The following is a 23758-nucleotide window of genomic DNA, read 5'->3' on the forward strand; positions in this document are numbered from 1 at the left end:
CTGTGGCTTATTTTGTTGAAACTAACAATAAGTCCATAACTGATTTGTCTTCATGATGATAATTCAAGTTTTACCCTTTTTACTCACTCATCTCCCAAGACTTTTCTCTTTTTTCTTGATCTTTTGCAATAATATCTTGGGTCATAGACAAGTTGCACCTCAGAATATGAACTCTACACAGGTCAATATCATATATATAATTCAGAAGAGATTATACTCAGTTGGCCAAAAGTTAGCCTACTGGACTTTTTGGCAAACAGAAAATTACAGTTTCTGCCTATACTTAAAGAAAACAACTTTAAAAAGAGGAAAGAAATTGCCAGTAAGGTTGGAGATTTTTAAAATGAACACATTCTTTGAAAAATGTGCTTAGACTTGGCACTACAGATGTTTGATATTCAGTGACCTACTAACCTTCGCTAGAAGAGTCTCAGAAACAATAACAAATTTACATGGTAAGTGCAAAGTCAGAAGCTCCTATAACCAGAAGCTAGAAGAAAAATGTAACTTTACCTTTCCTCAGGGACCTCTTTGTATTAACATATTCTTCTTACTGTAGACTAAAGACTCAACAAATCAACCAGAAAGCAAGAGCAAAAATGCCTTCTTACTTAAGAAAAAAAAAAAAATTGAAGTTACACAATGTATAACTTGCCAGCTAGTCCTAAAAGCAGAAAGAGCCACTCACCACTACACCAGGGATGAATTTGTGTATTGCACTTTCACTTGAAAGATTATATTTATTTTTTAATCTTTGACTTTTTTTTAAGCTGAAGATACAGAGAAGCTGAATGCACAGAGAAGTTGGGATAGAGATAGACAAAGGTGTCCCATGAATAAGACAGCACAAGGGGAAAAGAGCACAAAATGAGACAGTCATAAGCACTGAAGATTATATAATTCCCAATTTAGAAGAAATAACCACCCACTACACTTACTGAGGTTATTCTCTCTGCAAGTATTGCAGAACTGGAAGAAGAAATTAGAAGTTTTGTATACCAAGGACAGAGCTATGTGATATAAAGACCTCATCTACTCTAGACCTCATAACAATTCCAAGGTTGGAACTTTTCAATTTTACAAGTGAGGGATGTGATACAGTAAGGGCTTAAGTAATTTATCCAATGGTCATACTCAGTCATTGAGAAATTGGCTTGAACCCACACGCAGAATTTTTGCACCACCCACATGTAAACATTTAAGAAGTTAATTTTGCCAACCTTCCCATTTCTAGTAGCAGAATGGTAGGAAGCCAAGACCTGACGGTGTTTAAATAGAGAGGTCATCTAATTTCTAGCATATTGAGTGGCTCGTTCAGGACCAATGATAGCCAAAAAAGAGAATTTTAAGAGAAAAAATTATCCAATGTCATTATTTTTGCTTATAAGCTTCATTTTAAATAATGATTATTTGCTACAGCCAAACCACCCTGAACATGCTTTATCTCATCTAAATAATGATCACTTTTCTCCCACAGTATCTGAGATTACTTATTGCCAATCACATATGCATATTAACTTGGAGCAACTTGTCTATGACACAAGATATCATCGTAAAAGATCCACACACACAAAAAGAGAAGTCTTGGGAGATGAGTGGGTACAAAGGGTAAAGCTTGAAGTATCATCACGAAGACAAATCTTAAGAAACACAAGTACAATTACACTGTGGAAGGTGAAGTATTGATCAATCCTTCCTTTGTTATTGAACAACAATGTTGAGGGTGTCTTTTCTATGGAATTAATTTACCTTTTATTAAGGCCCTTTTAGACAGACCACCATTTCTGTGCCAGTGCTGGCCTTAGAACCCATGAACTCAGCCATTTGAAAATGATACTGAACAACTTAAAATTACCTGGCCCCACTTTTTATTTTATTTCCATGGAAGACCCAGAGATCCATTTAAGAATATCCATTTCTAGCACAATCTACATTTTTCCCCCTTTACGATGTTCATTACTTGATTTTTTTAAACACCCATTGCAACAAGCTACATAACTCAATAATACAGAGAAAAACCAAGCTATCCATCTTAAGCATTGCAATCACTCCCACATTCATGTTTATTGACAGTCCAGGTGCCCTCCTGTACTTTTCTGGGTACTCATAGGGGCACATGCTATACAAATATAAGGATGATGGATACACATACAAACATACTTGTGCATACATACATATACAAGTACATTTAAAAGTTATTTTCAACAAAATCAGATCATACTGCATTTTGTGTCATGAATATCCCCTTAGGTCAATACACATATGACTAAAACGATTTGGACAGTACTGAATACTTGAAACAAAATGATTTCTTAGGATGATGTCTGAAGAGAAATTGTACATGATGATATAAAGAGTGTCACTGTGTATAGTGTGTGTGTGTGTACTGGTGTCTCACCAGGGAAAACGACTAACTTAATATCACTAAATAGGCCCCACAGTAGAATTTATGATCTTGGTGGATCACTGCTATCCACTCTTATTGAATCAGAAACTGGATTTTGTAGTACACAGAGAACAAATTCATCTCTCGAGGGAAAACATGTTAATTAAGTTCACAGAACATATAAAATCAAAATGCCAAATTAATAGACTACAATTCATAGGAACCAGATCATCCACACTGACAGGACAGCCCTAGTCCACCCCAGAACTCAAGGCCCATTGATGAAGCCCAACTGCAACCTGCTATCAGAATCAAAACAACTGAAGTAAAAGATAAGCAGCAGAAACCAGGTGAAGGAACATTTGATGCCTCGGGGTAGCAGAGCTAATATTATCAACCTTTATGACCTTTATGTTAGTTATGAAACAACTGAGACCTTGGTGAAGTCTATGAAATGTTTTCTGCGGAAAAAACACACATTCGTACAAAACTGTGCGGCCATTCAGACCTTCCTGCTCTGACCCAACATCTGATTAACTTAGCTGAACTTTTAGAAAGTCACTACTTCTCTCCTATCTCTGCACTTTTTGGAGATGTTAGTGTTCATGTTACTAACAGGAATAATTAATTTCAAGCGCCATTCCAAAATCTTTGAAGAGTGGTCCTAGTGTGCCTACTGCTGAAAGAAAAGAAAGTGAGGTCATTCAGTCGTGTCCGACTCTTTGCGACCCCATGGACTGTAGCCCACCAGGCTCCTCCATTCATGGGATATTCCAGGCAAGAGTACTGGAGTGGGTTGCCACTTTCTTCTCCAGGGAATCTTCCCAACCCAGGGATGGAACTCGGTCTCCTGCACTGTAGGCAGACACTTTACCATCTGAGCCACCTGAACACCCTGCAAATCAAGAACAAAAGAGGGGACGAGGCTGTGGCATCTAAGCCTCGGGAAGGACCGACGTGAGGACTGTTCCCTCTGCTCTCCACCACCAGGGGAAGTGTGTCTTCAGTAAGCTATGTCCTTACCTGGGCTCACCAGCCTAGAGGACCTAACAGTCAACGGGAAAGTAATTCTAGACATTTCCCCTTCGTTTTAGCCTCAGTAATTGTTATAAATCTGAAGTAATGGTAAAGCATTGGCTAATGGACAGCTAACTGCTGTTCTTCCACCTTCACTTTCTTCAGCTGGAAATGTTTCCTGCCAGGTGGGTCATTCACGTTCCACGCTTTAATTCAGGTTGAGTTTGGATAATCATTTCAAGGGAGAAATAAATGAGCGCTGACATCCTAAATAAAGCTTTGAGCTTGAAGGGTAATAATCTAGCTGTTCTTTCTAAATCCAGATCCATGGATGTTAAAGGAAAGAAAATTCTACTTGAGGGATGTGTCAGAGGGAAACGCCAAATGCATTCAGGGAACAAGAAACACTCTCAGTGAGAAGCCCGGCCCACTATGGAGTTAATCACTTAGTGACGCGGGAATGAAAGGTCTGCACTGTGGCCAAGATTCACATTTCCCTGGTGAAAATCTAAGTAGTTTATGAACACGAAGCCCACTATCTTCCCCAAAATAAATCCATAATAAATGAAATAAATCCATTTAAATTTTCACAGGTTTAACTGAATGGTCTGTATGGAGTCCATTATTTTTTTAAAGAAGAAATGTTTGTATGTGCAGTGGGTCATCAAAACTCTTTGTCTTTAAACCATCATTTTTGGGGAGGTGTCTGTGTGTGTGTCTGTGTTTTAAAAACTTCTAGATAAGAAGATGCATTAACCAAAGAGAAAATCAAATTCCAATCAGCTAACTGTGACATCTATTATCAATTCTCCTTTTAGGTTTTGAGGGTAAGAAATTTGAACTATGGGATGAAATTAAGGTAGGGCTGAGTGAAGAATTTTTATCAAACAATATTTTTAAATATTTACTTAGAGCCACCTGTCAAGTATTGAAATCTTTCCTTGGAGCCCACACTGCCCTCAAGGATGCAAACAAAAATGACCACCAGAGAGGACGTAACAGGTGCCCTCTAACACCTCGGGGGGGAAAGCTGCTGCAAGAATGCAGGATTCACTTAATCCACATCATCTCACTTCCATCTATACACATTTCGGGCACTTCAATGATGATTTAAAAGCTAAAATGTGATGAAATTGTGAAATGGAAGCATTTGCAAACGAAAGTGCTTCCGTCTGTTTACCTGTCCAGTGAGATGAATTCAGCCTTTCTGTGGATCTCACAGAGGAAGAGTTCTATCTCAGGGCTGGTTCAACATTAACCTGACCCCTCTGACTGCACCGCCAGCCCAAGGGACCACACTCCAGGCCTACTGGAAATGTCCCACAGTTCTTACAGATGGTAAGCTGTTGTCCATCACATTTTTGCCCGTAGTTCTTCCTCACTCAGAAAGAGCCCCCAGTGACCCATCTTCCTTGGAGAACGTGTATTCAGTGACTGATACAAAGTCGGCATTTACCACTTGGACTCTTTAAATACTTGGCAGTATAGCTCAAGTATTGACTCCATCATGATCTCTATCTGTACCCAAGACCACTGGCCTTCCCTCCCGCCCAATCATGTCAAACACCATCGCTAGTTATTAGAACCAACTGCACTCTCTGTTCTACTGAATTTTGTCATTTTTGCCTACTCATTCTCATCATCTTCTTTGTATTCCTAACATTTAGCTCAGTATTGAGTCTCTGGTAGATACTCAGTAAAAGCATAATGAATAAATAAGAGAGAATGAGTGAGTAAATCTGTGTCCATTTACATAAGGATATACATATATGCTCCATGCATATATCGTGTGTGTATATACATACATACACATATGTATATATATGTAAAAGTGATTTTGTGTATACACATATGTGGATACATGCTTATTTTTATGTGTGTATTTCCATACATGTAAACAAATATCATATTAGAGAAAACATAGTACAGGGTTAAGAATGACAACATCTGGAAACAGGCAGATTGGTGTTTAATTCCCCCCCTTCACTATTTAGTAGCTATAACGTCTTGACAAACTAAGTTACTATACATCACTACTTCATTTTCTCTGTCCAGTAATATTAGGTAATTTTGCTATGCTTATAGGAATCTTGAAGATTTAAAAAGAAAATGTATATAAGAATTTATACCATTTTAGGCACATCTATTCATCCATCTGCTCATTCACCTGTCAGCCTATTTATTATGTATCTACCTACCTATCATCTGTCTTAACTACAGATTATCAGTCTATCCCTTTCATCTATCTACCTATCTTTCATTCACTTATTTACCATCTATCCATAGAGAAACATACACTTTAGTGAGGACATAATGTTATAATCAATAGAATGAATAATTTTAAAACAAAACAAAAGAAAGAGCAGAATTTCTCTAGAATAGAATTTTATAACCCAAAGGAGTCTCTTTAAGCATCTTTGTGGGCAACTGTTTTCTTCACTCCATCTAATGTGCTAGTTTGTATGCGATACAGTTTCCTGCCACAGGCTAATCTTTCCAATTTAGTGATGTCGAATTCTTCCTCACTCTGCTGGTGGTTATTTTTCCTAAAAAGATTTTTTTTTTAACTGTCAGATTCTTATAGATTTCAAGCACAACATTTAAGGCCAATATATTCAAATATGGCACCATGGGAAGGTGAGATAAATGCTAAATGTGCAAAATTAGTATTTTATGGACAAAATATTTGACTGTCTACAATTGTGGTTAATTTTTTCCCTTTTCAACTACCATGTCAGCCAGATTTTTAAAGAAATATTTTAAGAAAATATTCTTAAGAAAAGATTCTTACCATTTCTATCAGGTTTGCCTTAGACAGGAATCCAGTTTAACCTTCCTTTTACCTCAAACAATTACAGCAAAGGTAAGTTCTGTGGTAAAATGTGCATAAAATTTCTGTTCCAATTTTTTTAAAAAGAAAACAAAAAGAGTCATCCCATGGATAAAGTCTTGGTCAATTTGGTTTCCAATCAAGAGAATTGCCCTACACTATCAAGAAATGTTCTACAGAAGAAAAGTATTAATTTTAGTGAGTACACATTGCACTCAATTTGAATCACAGAATCAGGGCTTTCTATTCAAATGCAGCTTATATAATACATAGAAATTCTTTTTATACAAATACTAGAGTATAAAAATACAATGTCAAAGAAACTTATTTTACCTGCAAAAATACCTTAAAAGTCAATCTAAATTATAGTAAACAATTGGTAAAAAAAAAAACACTAAAATTTTAAAATATAACCAATACTAAAATTATTGAAAGTTAATGTATGAAAAATTACCAAGTAATTCATGAAACATCTAAAATGATATTCAGGATGTGCATTAATGAGAGAAGGGTCACTTAAAAATAAATTAGATTTCAGAACCAAAAACTGGGAGTGAAAATATTTTCATCATACATTCACTAGTGTTTCTAATATTTAGTTCACTTTGTCACTAGTAAGACAAAATATTAGAACAGAGAAGACTTGCCTTTTAAAAAGCGAAACAAAAAATCATCAGAGTGATGGGTTCTTTGGGGCACAATTCTAGATTGTCACATGTCACCAAATGGGTTTGTTCTGTTTGTACTTAGGTCTCATGACCACCTTGTCACACATCTGTCATGACATAACATCTGTCGTGTCTTGACATGCCATGTAAAGTTTCTGACCGCCTGGAAGATTTTTTTTCTTAAATCATAAGTAAATGTGATGATACAAATAATTTTATTTCAGTAACTGAGATCTTGATGAAAAAAAGTTGAAAGGTAGAAAAAAATAAATGTTATTTATATTGGACAAGCATAGGAATATTGATAGTAATTCATCTCATTGTAAATTATGTGTAATCCCAGTGTATTTGTTATAAATTTACCAAATAAAATCATGCAAATTCTTTGGCTGGCCATGAAGAATAATGTTCAGTGACAAAACCAGGAAATATAACTTTATAAAATACCCTATTAAAATAGTAGCTTCAATTTTATTATTCTATATTTATGGGTTAAAATACGGTGATTTCATCAACAATCTATGAACTTACCCACTACTTAAAAAGCTAATTACTATATGTGAATAATGTTAGTGAGACATGTATAAATATCTCCATTTAATTTTCAGGGTTAAATTTAATGACTGAACACATTAATTAGAATAATTTAATTTACTGTTTCCATACTCCTTAGATAGCTTAATATCTCCATGTATGAATAATTTATGTAAATAGTACTTATCCCAAATAGTAGTGTCAGCAAACTATAAAGTCCAGTGCCCAGATTAAGTCCAAGTTAAGTTTATTACTAAGCCTATCTTGTGTAGACAGATTTTTTTTTTAAGTTTGGAAGATTTTCTCCCAATTCAACAAACAAATATAAATATAACTGAAAATAAAAACCTCAAAAAAAGAATGAATAAAATAATTAAAAATTAAACATAGATCTGGAAAAATTGGTAATCATTTAAGAACTGGAGAAAAAATTGAATCTGATTTAGCATTAAAATTTTAATCCAAGTTTTCCTTAGAGGTCTTGGATAAGACATAGACATTTTATTGAAGTATTTGGTTTATATTAATTACTTGGAAGAGAGTGTTGTCAGTATAAAAACCAGTGGGATTCGATGTTCTAGTTCCAAAACAACGTTAGATATTTTTCTGACTCATTGGTTATGCTTAATATTATATCTGAATAGGTGTATCTGAATATTTATACACTATTCCCGATATAAATCTCTCTTTTTCCCATGACCATTACATTGGTAAGTTATAGCTGGGTATAAACTTCCTGTGTGAAATGATATTGATAAACCAGCTGATATTTACAAAGTTTTAGTCTCTTCTGCAAAAATTCTTGTCTTTAATCTTCTATTTAGACTGCAATTAACTTTATTTCAACAGATAACACAAGTTTATCAGTTGATCTGTAAGCTAATAAAAAATATTTTACAAATAAAGATATTGCATATTTTATTATTTTTATTTTGCTAACAAAGCACTTTTATTTTAATGCTTTGCTTTCAAAATAATGCATTGTATTTACTTGTAAATACAAGACTATATTGTAATGCAACTATGGAAAACAAAAATTTCAAACATCTTCGCACAACAACATTTTAAAAAGTGCAGGTAACTCGTGGCTCTGTTTTTCTCATCAGTTTTCCAATTTTGTTGATAACTCATAAACATTTTCCCAACAGAGACGATCTCACCAATCATTTTTCACTATGCCATGATGACAACCACAAACACCACCAAAAACGGCCCAGAAAGATTCAGTTTAATTATTTATTTGGCAGTCACTCAGCATCAGTAGAATTTCTGCAACATTTATCTTATGAAATTCACCAAAACACGATATTAAGGATCAACTTTGTCAGAAAGGGAAAGAAAACTGCCAAGGTTTTTAAAATGTTGAAGCATTACCCACCTTATAAAATACCGTATGTGCTGACTGGACAAGTTCTGTTTCATAGCAGCTAGTACAGATTGCTTCAGAAACACTTTTGTAATGTCAAGTGAGAAAGAAATTATGTGAAGCTGGGGTATGTAGGAAGTGGTAGATACAAGCAAATCTGAAAGCTAGTAGGACCTATTAACCTTGAACTAGCCTGTTACTCTTCCAAAGATTAAATGATCCCCAGGTAATCAGTAATGAGCTTAAAGATGAGTTACTCTTTCAGGCAATGGATGCACGTTTATATATAAAAGCAGTGACCTGGAAGAACTGGAGTCAGAGTTAGTATAAAATTCTAAGCATCATTCCACATAAGACTTTACTTAAATAAAAGGATGAATTGCTCTGCTTATATTCCTTTGCAAAGAGGACAGTCTAACCTTGTATTTTCTGATAATTGCATGGTAGCTAAGTTCAGTTGCAAAAAGCATGTGTAGATTTTATCTTTCCGAGAAGAATGATTTTTGCAAAAGTGTGTGAAGTACTGCAAAGAGGAAGACACACAGAGGTGACTTAATCCAGGAAGGCTCGCTAAGTGGACACCGGATTGGGCCCACCCCCACCCTACACAGCCCTTTTCAATTCATGGGCTTCCGAGTTTATGTTAAAAATAAAAGATTCTGCATTACACATGAGACAAAAATTAAAATATATATGTGAAACAAGACTAAACAGACCTCGGCACTTATACTTACCATATAGTAGTGCAATTTCCTAAAACTGAATATTTTGCAATCATGTATATTATTCCCTCTATCAAAGGCTGAAATCTCTTTTATCTTCTTGAAATTTCTGCCCCAAAGAGTCAACAATGACAGTGAGGCCCCAAAGTCACCTCAGCACAAAGTCCGAAAACACCAAAAATAAAGTAAAAAGAAATGCACCCCCCATGCCTTGCAAGCACCAAATGAAATCACTTTCTTCATTCGAAGTTTCAAATTATGACAACCAAAACTCATGTAATGGGATTCACTTTACCTAGGCACCAACTCTGAATGTTACTGTCCAGCGATTATTTTAAGAAAGCTTGTCTCCATTAAGATTGGAGAAAAGGAACACTGTCAATTAACATCCTAACTACTCGAAACTTCACTGCCACACATCAAAAGAAAACCATTCTTCCAATGAAAAAGCTCTAGCAACAAAGGAAAATTGTCAACACACATGTTGTGCCAGAAATTTGAGCCATTACAGTAAATAGCATTCTCCCAGCATCAAAACACAGAAGTCCAACATTTGAACCATTAGAACCACCCGGGAAGCAGCAGCTTCGGTTTGTGTGAACAGCCTTCCTGGCCAGTGTGAAGCCATCTTCACAGTGGGTGTGGGGGTGCACAGCAAGCACCTTACCTTCATACAGCGCTTTGAATCCCTGGGCACTCACAGCGAAGTCTGTCGTGAACCACAGAGTAAGGATGGAGCCGCTGCTGACGATGGAGGAAGGCAGCTGAAATCCCGACAACCTGAATTTCAAAAAGACGTGAATACAGTTAAAAAGGATGAACTTGTTTTTGAAGCTTATTTGATGAAGTCACTCAATTCTTCTTTCCACTGTGGCCTATTTATTTGACATAAGTCATTGAACAATTACATGATCTGTATACCAGGTGTTGCCAGTTCATTGAAATGAAGCACATTCCAATATTGGAACTTGCTTATTTAAACAATTCTTGAAAAGATCCTTTCCTGAAGGAACTGTACAATACACCATTGTCTAAACATAATGCATGGAACTTGAAATGATGCACTCAACTCTATACCTGCGACACAAATTAACATTCCATTTGCTTTTGAGTTATTTCTCTAAGTCCTCAGTGTGTTGTCACATCTCATTAATAATATGCTTATCTTTTACTATTTCCATACAATAGATCAGTTTCTCTTGAAAACATACGTTAGTCACAGCATCAGAAATAAGAGTCAGTGATTGTCTTGAACAGAGGTCAAATGAATTGATTTTAATATTTGGTTTTCAAGACAGATTTTTTAGATTGTAAGATGTATGTTTCAATTATCACTAAGTTGGGATACATTTAGATATCTTAATGATGATAAAGTCAGAACTCTGAAGGAGTGAACTAGTATAATGATATGCATAATACTTTACAAATGAAGAGCTTTCCAAAAGGCCAAAGAGATGTTTCATCAGTTTGTATTTTACCTAAAGTTTGCTAATTAAGCAGTCTCTCTACAGATACCTGGTTTAGTACAGTCTGAACACAAACCTATGATTCACACACACACGAAAAGCTAACTTGAGCATTCATTCCTAGTAGGAGAAACTCAGTCTTGCCAGGAATCCTATGGTATTAAATGCTTGATTACAACCACTGTAGTTGCAGAATCAAACCAGAAGCTAATAAGAGAAAAATGAAAAGACAATCGCCATTCTCCCCAATCATCCCACCCTCGTACAATATTGTAAAGTTATTAACCTCCAATTAAAATAAATAAATTTATATTTAAAAAAAGAAAAGGCAAACACTAGCTGTTAAACAGAACACTTCCAAATAATCCATGGATCAAAGAAGTTGCAAGGTAATTTTAAAAAATGCTTTAAACTGAATGAGAATACAAAATCCAAGATATCAAAATCAGCAGTGCTGAGATGGGAAGGAATGGCATCAAAAGCACACACAGAAAAGAGGAAAATTCTCATATTTGTAATCCAAGTACCCATCTAAAGAGCTTCAAAAAGTTATAGTAAAATAAACCAAAAGCCAACAGAAGGCAAAAATTAAAAGCACCAGAATCAGTTGAATGAAAACAGAAAAAAAAATGAAACAAAGTTTCCTCTTGGAAAAGATAAACAAAATTAACAAATGTAGCAAAAATGACCCTCCCTGCTCAAAAAAAAAAAAAAAGGGCAGGATAAGAAAAGACACAGATCTCTAATATCAATAATAAAATAGCAGATATTACTGGAAACCTCACAGACATTTTAAAAAAATACCATAAAAACTATAGCTATAAATTTGACAACTAAAATGAAACTTGTTACTTTCTTTAAACACACACAGGACTGCAACTTACTCAATGAAATAGATCAATGTGAATAACCCTGTAACTATTAAAACTTCCCCCAAAGATATGTCCAGGCCTGGGTTGTTTTACAGAGGAATTCTTTTGCCTGCCTTAAGAGTCAATGTCTGATTCACCCTAAAATGGAATGGAATGGGTGAATTTAACTCAGGTGACTATTATATCTACTACTGTGGGCAGGAAGCCCTTAGAAGAAATGGAGTAGCCATCATAGTTAAGAGTTCAACATACAGTACTTGGATGCAATCTCAAAAATGACAGAATGATCTCTGTTCATTTCCAAGGCAAACCATTCAATATCATGGTAATCCAAGTCTATGCCCTGACCAGTAATGCTGAAGAAGCTGAAGTTGAATGGTTCTCTGAAGACCTACAAGACCTTTTAGAACTGACACCCAAAAAGATGTAGTTTTCATTATAGGGGACAGGAATGCAAAAGTAGGAAGTCAAGAAACACCTGGAGTAACAGGCAAATTTGGCCTTGGAGTACAGAATGAAGCAGGGTAAAGGCTAATTGAGTTTTGCCAAGAGAACACACTGGTCATAGCAAACACCCTCTTCCAACAACACAAGAGAAGATTCTATACATAGACATCACCAGATGGTTGACACCAAAATCATATTGATTATATTCTTTGCAGTCAAAGATGGAGAAGCTCTATAGAGTCAGCAAAAACAAGACTGGGGGCTGACTGTGGCTCAGATCAAGAAATCCTTATTGCCAAATTCAGACTTAAATTGAAGAAAGTGGGGAAAACCACTAGACCATTCAGGTATGATCTAAATCAAATCCCATATGATTATAAGTGGAAGTGGGAAATAGATTTAAGGGACTAGATCTGATAGATAGAATTCCTGATGAACTATGGATGGAGGTTTGTGACAATGTATAGGAGACAGGAATCAAGACCATCCCCAAGAAAAAGAAATGCAAAAAAAGCAAAATGGCTGTCTGAGGAGCCCTTACAAATAGCTGTAAAAGAAGGGAAATGAAAAGCAAAGGAGAAAAGGAACAATATACCGGTCTGAATGCAGAGTTCCAAAGAATAGCAAGGAGAGATAAGAAAGCCTTCCTCAGCAAACAATGCAAAGAAATAGAGGAAAACAACAGAATGGGAAAGACTAAAAATCTCTTCAAGAAAATTAGAGATAACAAGGGAACATTTCATGCAAAGATGGGCTCAATAAAGGACAAAAATGGTATGGACCTAACAGAAGGAGAAGATATTAAGAAGAGGCGGCAATAATACACAGAAGAACTGTACAAAAAAAGATCTCAAAGCTAGAGGAGAAGATGAAATTCCAGTTGAGCTATTTCAAACCCTAAAAGATGATGCTGTGAAAGTGCTGCACTCAATATGTCAGAAAATTTGGGAAACTCAGCAGTGGCCACAGGACTGGAAAAGGTCAGTTTTAATTCTAATCCCAAAGAAAGGCAATGCCAAAGAATGTCCAAACTACTGCACAATTTCATTCATCTCACACCCTAGCAAAGTAATGTTCAAAATTCTCCAAGCCAGACTTCAGCAATATGTGAACTGTGAACTTCCAGATGTTCAAGCATATTTTAGAAAAGGCATAGGAACCAGAGATCAAATGGCCAACATCTGCTGTATCACAGAAAAAGCAAGAGAGTTCCAGAAAAACACCTATTTCTGCTTTATTGACTATGCCAAAGCCTTTGACTGTGTGGATCACAATCAACGGTGGAAAATTCTGAGAGAGTGGGAATACCAGACCACCTAACCTGCCTCTTGAGAATCAGGAAGCAACAGTTTAGAACTGGACAAGGAACAACAGACTGGTTCCAAATAGGAAAAGGAGGATGTCAAGGCTGTATATTGTCACCCTACTTATTTAACTTATATGCAGAGTACATCTTGTGAAATGTTGGGCTGGAGGAAGCACAAAGTGGAATCAAGATTGCTGGGAAAAATATCAATAACCTCAGATATGCAGATGACACCACCCTTATGGCAGAAAGTGAAGAGGAACTAAAGAGTCTCTTGATGAAAGTGAAAGTGGAGCGTGAAAAAGTTGGCTTAAAACTCAACATTCAGAAAACTAAGATCATGGCATCTGGTTCCACTACATCATGGCAAATAGATGGGGAAACAGTGGAAACAGTGGCTGACTTTATTTTTCTGGGCTCCAAAATCACTGCAGATGGTGATGGAAGCCATGAAATTAAAAGATGCTTAGTCCTTGGAAAGTTATGACCAACCTAGACAGCATATTAAAAAGCAGAGACATTACTTTGTCAACAAAGCTCCATCTAGTCAAGGCTATGGTTTTTCCAGTAGTCATGTATGGATGTGAGAGTTGGACTATAAAGAAAGCTGAGTACTGAAGAATTGATGCTTTTGAACTGTGGTCTTGGACATGACCCTTGAGAGTTCCTTGGACTGCAAGGAGATCCAAGCAGTCCATCCTAAAGGAAATCAGTCCTGGGTGTTCATTGGAAGGACTGATGTTGAAGCTGAAACTACAATACTTTGGCCACCTGATGAGAAGAGCTGACTCATTTGAAAAGACCCTGATGCTGGAAACGATTGAGGGCAAGCTGAGAAGGGGATGACAGAGGATGAGATTGTTGGATGGCATCATTGACTCAATGGAAATGAGTTAGAGTAAACTCTGGGAGTTGGTGATGGACGGGGAGGCCTGGTGTGCTCCGGTTCATGGGGTCACAAAGAGTCGGACCTGACTGATGGACTAAACTGAACTCTAATGAAGTTCATAAGGATGGAAAGCTAATCCAACAGGACAGGTGGCCTTATAAGAAGAGGACAGAAGAGAAATCTCTCCCTCTCCTTCCTCCACATACAAACACTAAGATAAGGCCATGTGAGCACATAGCCCGAGGACAGGTGTCAGAAGGAAAGTCTTCATAAGAACTTGATCGTACCTCACCCTCACATAGATGTCCATCCTCTAGAAATGCAAGAAAATGAATGTCTGTTGTTTAAGCCACCCAATCTGTTGCTGTTTTGTCGTAGCAGACCAAGCTAAGATACTCTGATACAAGTGATAGACAAAGGCAGTACAGAAAAAGAAAACAAACCAATATCCCTCATAGATACAGAAGTGAAAATCCTTAACAAAATAAGAGAAAATAAAGTAAGGAATATATATGAATAATTATTCAACAAGACCAAGTAGGGTTTACTACACGGATATATATGCAGTTCAGGATTTGAAAATCAACCAATGTATCTGCCATAATCACAGGCTGTAGAATAAAATCACATGATTGCAATAATCCATGTAGGAAAACACATTTGGCTAATTTAAATATGAAGTTATGACAAAATTTTTAATAAAATATGAACAGAGGTTGAAAACTTCTCCAGCTTGACAGTAATTACCTACAAAAGAACCTACATGTAACATTATATTTATTGAGGGAAGACTGAATATTCCCCCTTAAGATTGAGAACAGGCAGAAAGATATGTATGGTTTTATCCCTTTCGTTCAACACTGTGCCAGAAAACTTAGCCAGTGTAATAAGCCAAGAAAAAGAAATAAAAGCATACAGATCAGAAAGGAAAGAAATAAAATCCCATCTATTTCCAAATGATGCAATTATCTATATATGTTATGCCAAGGAATCTGTAAGAAAACTCTCAGAGGTAATAGCTGAAGTTAGCAAGCATGTAGTATACACAATAGACACACAAAATTCAATTTTATTTATACATGCTAGCATTGAACATGTGGACACCAGAATTAAAGATACAGTGCTGTTTACAACCAGCCAGAAGAATACTTAGAAGTAACAAAATAGGTTCAAGACTGTGTCCTGAAAACTGTATAATGCTGAAGAAAGAAATGAATAAAAAATTAAATAGAGAAATATATTGAGAGATTGGAAGACTCAATATTGAAAAGACGTCAACTCTCCCCAAATTTTATGTAGGTTTAAGACAGTTTTCATCATAATCCTAGCAAGATTTTTTTAGATATAAACAAGATTCTTCTAAAATTTAAATGGAAAGCCAAAGGAAAAAAAGGAATAGCTTAAATAATTTTGAACAAGAATAAAATAGCAGAAATTCTGAAAATGAATAAATCAGTACACTGGTTTTCAAGACTTGCTTTGTAGCTACAGTAACCAAAACCAGGTGGTGTTGACAGAGGGCAGACTCATCTATCACTGAATCAAAACAGAGAACTCAGACTCCTGTAAATATGCCCAAATGATTTCTGAAAGGTACAAAAGAAACTCAGTGGAATAATGAAAGCCTTTCAATGAATGGTGCTTGAACAACTCGAAGTCCACAAGCAAAAACTTTATGTAACACCCTACAGAAGTCCAACGTCCTCTAGAATAATTTACTCAATATTGATCACAGACATAAACATAAAATGTAAAAGTGCACATCTTTTAGAAGAAAACAGGGGGAAACCTTTAGGGTCTTGGACTAGTCAAATTTCCTAGCTGCTGCTGCTGCTAAATCGCTTCAGTCGTGTCTGACTCTGTGCGGCCCCCTAGAGGGGGCACCAAAAGCACAATCTATAAAAGGAAAAAGTGTTCTATCAGACATCACAAAAATTACAAACTTTCACTCCATGAAGGACACAGGTAAGAAATGAAAAGACATGCTGGAGACTACTAGAAAATATTGGCAAGCCACATATATAACAAGGACAACTGTCTACAGTATATTTAAAAAAATAAAAACACTTTAAAAGACTCAATAGCAAAAGAACAAATAATTTAATTAGAAAACAGGCAAAAAACAAAGTGTTATTTCATCTAAAAAATATACAGATGGCAAATAAGCACATGAAAAGATGTTCAATATTATTAGTAATTTGGGAAATGTTAATAAAAAACATAAAGACATATTACTATATACCTATTCACAAGGTCTAAAATGAAAAATAGTGAAAATGCCAAATGTTGGCTTGAGTGTGGAGAAAATGCATTGCTCATAAATCACTAGTGGGCAGAGTCATTTTGGAAAACTGTGTGACAAGTTTCTTAAAATATTAAACATGCAGTTATCATATGACCAAGCAATGATCCTCCTGAGCAGTATTTACCCCCAGAGAACTGAATATTTATGCTCACACAAAATCTGTAGAAGAATATATATGAATATATATATATGCATGTATATATTAAAAATATATACACACACACACACACTAAGTCACTTCAGTTGTGTCCTACTCTTTGTGACTTCATGGCCTGCAGACCACCAGGCTCCTCTGTCCACTGGATTCTCCAGGCAAAAATACTAGAGTAGGTTGCTACTTCCTCCTTCAACAGATCTTCCTGACCTAGGAATCGAACCCATGTCTCCTGCATTGGCAGGCAGACTCTTTACCATGAGTATCAATCACCTGGGAAGCCCATATATATACATGCACACACATATATACACTTACTTAATCACAAACTGGAAATAACTCATATGTCCTTCAAGAGGTGAATGGCTTTCAAATCATGGAACATCTATGCCATGTATTTGCTACTCAACAATAAAAATAAATGGACTATTGACTTTTAACATCTGGATGACTCTCCAGAGAATTATGCAGAGTAGAAAACAGTCAATCCAAAATAGATTACATACTGTATGACTTCAGCATTTTTGAAAAGACAGACTTATTGAAAAGGGGAATGGGTTATCTGTGGCCAATAATTAAGGAGGGGTTGGGACAGGAGGGAGGTGAGCATTACCATTAAAGGGTCACACGAGGGATTCTTGGGCTTCCCTCCAGGCTTCTGCAATGCAGGAGACCCTGGTTCGATTCCTGGGTTGGGAAGATACCCTGGAGAAGGGATAGGCTACCCACTCCAATATACCTGGGCTTCCCTTGTGGCTCAACTAAAGAATCCTCCTGCAGTGAGGGAGACCTGGGTTTGATCCCTGGGTTGGGAAGATCCCTAGGAGAAGGGAAAGGCTACCCACTCCAGTATTCTGGCCTGGAGAATTCCATGGACTGTATAGTCCATCGGGTTGCAAAGAGTCAGACACGACTGAGCGCCTTTCATTTCACTGAGGGATACTTATCCTCTGTATCTGGACAGTTTCAAGGTGAATATCCTGGCAGTGTCCATCTGCTACCATTTTGTAAGATGTTACCTTTGGAGAAACTGGGTAAAGTATACACAAAATCTATGTTGTTCCCTACAATTGCATGTAAATCTATGATTATCTCAAATATAGAAGTTTACAAGACAAAGATTGGAGTGGGTGGGGCAGAGGCACTTAAGAAAATATATATATTGAGATAAAAATCATCTAATTAATAAAACACAGAGTATTTAATAATAAAACATCTTCTCACTAGGATGAAAACAAAGTTAACAGAAAAATGTTAAGGATTGATTTATTTAGTGATAGTATGTTTTGAAGTTTTAAATAAGTTTAAGTAAAAAATAATGTGGTTTATTATTGTTGTTGTTTAGTTACTAAGTCATGCCCAAATCTTTGTGACCCCATGGACGGTAGCCCACCAGGCTCCTCTGTCCATGAGATTTCCCAGGCCACAATACTGGAGTGAGTTGCCATTTCCTTCTCCAGGGGATCTTTCTAACCCAGGGACTGAAGCCGTGTCTCCTGAATTGGAAGGCAGATTCTTTATCACTGAGACACCAGGGAAGCCCAAATAATGTGATAACACATTAAAATAAACTCATTCGAGTTCTCTTTAATGAATTGTATAATGAACTGTGAATAAGAAGGGAAAGTGTCAAACAATAGTTTAAATCACTTTAAATCACTGAAGCAGCATGAACTCATTCATATGTGATATCTAAAGAATGAGGTCAAATGTTGGTTGAGGGCAGTGGAGAGTACGACCTGTTCTAGTTAATCATGAAGAACATTCAAGGGCTAAACTTGTGGTCTGGTGTTTATAGACTTTACCCCTCACACCAATGGTGAGAGAGGAATGTGATAGCAATGACAGTGAGGGACTCAATTTTTGGTCTCCCTGCAAACACGTCATTGAGTATGAAAATCATGGCAGTTTTCATTCCAATCCAAAAGAAAGGCAATGACAAACAACGTTCAAACACCACACACAGCATTCATTTCACATGCTAGCAAGGTAATACTCAAATTTCTCCAAGCTAGGATTTAACAGTATGTGAACTGAGAACTTTCAGATGGACAAGCTGCATTTAGAAAAGACAGAGGAACCAGAGATCAAATTGTCAACATCTGCTATATCACAGAAAAAGCAATGGAATTCCAGATAAACATCTATTTCTGCTTCTTTGACTACATGAAAGCCTTTGACTGTGTGGATCACAACAAACTGTGCAAAATTCTTAAATAAATGGGAATACCAGACCACCTTCCCTGTCTCCTAAGGAATCTATAGTCAGATCAAGAAGCAACAGTTAGAACTGGCCATGGAACAACAAACTGGCTACAAATTGGGAAAGGAGTACATCAAGGCTGTATATTGTCACTGCTTATTTAACTTATATGCAGAGTGCATCATGAGAGATGCTGGGGTGGATGAAGCACAAGTTGGAATCAAGATTGCAGGGAGAAATACCAATAACCTCAGATATTCAGATGACACCACCCTTATGGCAGAAAGTGAAGAGGAACTAAAGAACCTTTTGATGAAAGTGAAAGAGGAGAGTGAAAAGGCTGGCTTAAAACTCAGCTCTCAAAAAACTAAGATCATGGCATCTAGTCCCATTACTTCATGGCAAATAAATGGGGAAACAATGGAAACAGTGACAGACTTTATTTTCTTGGGCTCTAAAATCACTGTGGATGGTGACTGCAGTCATGAAATTAAAAGATGCTTCCTCCTTGGAAGAAAAGCTATGACAAACCTAGATAGCATATTAAAAGTAGAGCCATCACTTTGCCAACATAGGTCCATCTAGTCAAAGCTATATTTTTTCCAGTAGTCCTATATGGATGTGAGTTGGACTGTAAAGAAAGCTGAGTGACAAGGAATTGATGCTTTTAAACTGTGGTGTTAGAGAAGGTTCTTGAGAGTCCCTTGGACAGCAAGGAGATCAAAAGGGATCAATCATAAAGGAAATAAGCCCTGAATATTCATTGGAAAGACTGATGCTGAAGCTGAAGCTCTAATACTTTGGCCACCTGATGGGAAGAACTGACTCATTGGAAAAGACCCTGATGCTGGGAAAAATTGAGCATAGAGAGAAAAGAGGCAACAGAGGATGAGACAGTTGGATGGCATCATCAACTCAATGGACATAACTTGGGAAAACTCTGGGAGATAGTGAAGGACAGGGAAGCCTGGTGTGCTGCAGTCCATGATGTCACAGAGTCGGACGTGACTGAATGACTAAACAAACAATAATTGATACATCACTCATATCCTATGCATGAGGACCCTGGGGACAAATTTCAGTGTTATCTTCCTTTGAGAAACATATGTTCTTAAGAACTAATTTTTTTTTAACATCTAGTTAAATCATGCAACATGTGGATTTTTATAGTAGCCTCACTACAGATTCTGTCAATATGCAACCTCTCAAATTTTTATCATGCTGCCATTCATGTTTCCTTAGACGTTTATACTCCACTTCATCTCTAGATTAGCTCATCAGGGTACCACACAATGGGATTCAATGAAAACAGGAAAGAAAGAGACTTCGGTCAGTCTTCCCCTCTCCATTTCTATCACACTTACAACATATGCCCATTTGACCTGCTTCTTCACAGAGTGAGACTCAGAAACATCATTGTCACTGTCAGAAAATAACCTAAGCATCATTAGTCGAAGCACTGGGTTTTCATATGAGGCCCTAGTTGAATCATTTTTGGGAACAGGAAAAATACGGTTAGAAAAGGAAATAGGTATGAATGAGAAAGCTGACAGGAACATTTCATTCTCAGGGGAATATATTCAGTGTTGGGCTTCCCTGGTGGCTTAGACAGTAAAGAGTTTGCCTGCAGTGTGGAAGACCCGGGTTTGATCCCTGAGTAGGAAAGATCCCCTGGAGAGGGAAACGGCAACCCACTCCAGTACTCTTGCCTGGAAAATCCCAAGGACAAAGGAGCCTGGCAGGGTACAGTCCATAGGGTTGCAAAGAGTCTGACATGACTAAGCGACCTGACTGCTTAATGCAGTGTAGGTCCAAACATCTCTTTCTGCCTGCCCCCACCCCTCCCACCCTGGTAAATCTGTCTCTGCCTTTTTCTAGTTGCATGCCTGCCATCCTATAGAATCTCATTTACTATATTTCCTGCTTGGAGAGAGAGACCCCCTCTCACATGCAGCAATCTGACAGAGTATGAAAGAGCATGCCTGTCAAAGCTGAGTGATTTTAAAGTAAAGTGAGGACAATTTGGGGCAGCCCATCCATATTCTTAGTACATATTCACTTGGTAGAAATGTGAGTTTCAGAATGGAACAAGTTTATTCTTCCATCTCTCAAGAAATTACTAGAATGAATTGCACGTAGAAACAGACCCAAAACATTGCATACTATGCTGGGCTGGAAAAAGCATAAACGAGAATCAAGATTACTGGGAGAAATATCAGTAACCTCAGATACGCAGATGACATCACCCTTATGGCAGAAAGTGAAGAGGAACTAAAAAGCCTCTTGATGAAAGTGAAAGAGGAGAGTGAAAAAGTTGGCTTAAAGCTCAACATTCAGAAAACTAAGATCATGGCATCTGGTCCCATCACTTCATGGGAAATAGATGGGGAAACAGTGGAAACAGTGTCAGACTTTATTTGGGGGGTCCCCAAAATCACTGCAGATGGTGACTGCAGCCATGAAATTAAAAGATGCTTACTCCTTGGAAGGAAAGTTATGACCAACCTAGATAGCATATTTAAAAGCAGAGATATTACTTTGCCGACTAAGTTCCATCTAGTCAAGGCTATGGTTTTCCCTGTGGTCATGTACGGATGTGAGAGTTGGACTGTGAAGAAGGCTGAGTGCCAAAGAATTGATGCTTTTGAACTGTGGTGTTGGAGAGGACTCTTGAGAGTCCCTTGGACTTCAAGGAGATCCAACCAGTCCATTCTAAAGGAGATCAGTCCTAGGTATTCATTGGAAGGACTGATGCTGAAGCTGAAACTCCAGTACTTTGGCCACCTGATGCAAAGAGTTGACTCATTAGAAAAGACCCTGATGCTAGAAGGATTGGGGGCAGGAGGAGCAGGGGATGACAGAGGATGAGATGGCTGGATGGTATCACCGACCGATGGACATGAGTTTGAGTAAGCTCCGGGAGTTGGTGATGGACAGAGAGGCCTGGCGTGCTGCGATTCATGGGGTCGCAAAAAGTCGCACATGGCTGAGGGACTGAACTGAGCTGGACACTATCATTCAACATACTCAAATTGCTGATATCAATGCAGTAATCTTGAGTATTAGACGTGGTGAATCTGGAAGAAGAATAGTAAGAAATTTAGCAAGAAGCTCAGCAGAAACAAGACTGGTGTGAGCATAGCTTGTTTCATATAAAATAATGAGGAAATTATAATTCCACTCAATAGAGGTGCACTCCTAAATGAAAATAGTATTTAGTTCATTTCTTTGTCAATTCTGCTGAACATATTATTTATAAAAATTGATATAAAATTACAAATCTACTCACATAATCAATTTCAATGATAGACCTTATCACAATGTATAGGCCATATACATACATGGGTCTTACATATATTTAAACTATTGCATAATTTCACTGCTAAAATAATGTGTCAGATTGTAACCTTCATGACCACATCTTCATTTAACTTCTGTTGGCAAAGACCAAGTTAAATACTTTGCAATACTTTCTTTAAACTTTTATTAAAAAAAAAAAAGTTTGTATGTTACATGGCTGGCACAGCAGCAAAGATATCTGAAGCTACTATACTTGAAAGTCCTCACTGTTATTAATAAGAGATTGAAGCTACCAGTCTTTTTTGTGTACTAGGCTATTACAAGTGCAGACGTGGTACGGATGTACTGCCTATTTTCCCCTCCCAAAGCTCTTATCACGTTGGTTTGAGCCTGGTTTGACTTAAGAAGGAAGTGATGTAGTCATTTGGTTTGCTCACATTATTATAGCCCAACACTGAGTTCCTAACAATTATAGGTTGTAATTCTTAGACCAAAAGTGTCTAGACGTAAAACACTTGGTAAACTTTCGCAATAACAAAAGCCTCAGAAAAGATTTCACATTTGGCCGTGCTCTATTCACTTAACGACAAGTTATATACCCAAGAGAACAAGGGAAGTGATCCATGTTATATGAAGAAGAATCAGAACATCTTGTAGTCACATCGGTGCTGTGTGTCTACAAGTCAAGGCATTCGTCCTATTGTCCAGATCCCACTAGGGGTTAAGAGGCCTTCTAGGGAGTTTCCTATCTGCCTTACGAGCGGGAACACAGAGTGTGTATGAGTGAGTGTGTGCGTGCTCAGTCGTGTTCAACGGACCCTAAGGACTATAGCCCGCCAGGTTCCTCTGTCCATGGGTTTTCCAGGCAAGAATACTAGAGTGGCTTTCCATTTCTTCCTCCAGGGGATCTTCCCCACTCAGGGATTGAACCCGTGTCTCCTTCATCTCCTGCACTGGCAGGTTGATTCTTTACCATTGCACCACTTGGGCACGTAAAAAGGAACACAGAAGGAACACCTAAATGATTTACTGGTGTCATTTGCAAATGGTTTTCTACACTAATTTCAGAAATATAAAGCTCAAATATCTACCCAGTAGATATTTGTATTTCTAGCTACATTTCTGTGGATGCACAAATATGTACAAATATAATGGTGTGTTGTTCCTATAGTCAGCTAGAAAATTTCCCTATGATTAATTTAGTCCATGTGCTGAAATTGTTTTAAAACAATGTACATACTCCAGAAATATCAGTGTTTTAAAACATCTATGAAGATTGATATCTATTATTAC

The 23758-nt window shown here is 37.1% G+C and overlaps 1 protein-coding gene across 1 annotated transcript in view; it reads right to left on the reverse strand.

Moving 5' to 3' along the window:
* CSMD1 (CUB and Sushi multiple domains 1) overlaps nt 1–23758 on the reverse strand; it is a 2061903-nt gene that overhangs the window by 1433286 nt on the left and 604859 nt on the right. The window contains exon 3 of the mRNA XM_069573063.1: nt 10191–10303. Coding sequence (XP_069429164.1) covers nt 10191–10303 — 113 coding nt within the window. The remainder of the gene's footprint in view (nt 1–10190; nt 10304–23758) is intronic.

This window comes from Ovis canadensis, chromosome 26, assembly GCF_042477335.2.
Source record: "Ovis canadensis isolate MfBH-ARS-UI-01 breed Bighorn chromosome 26, ARS-UI_OviCan_v2, whole genome shotgun sequence".
NCBI lineage: Eukaryota > Metazoa > Chordata > Mammalia > Artiodactyla > Bovidae > Ovis > Ovis canadensis.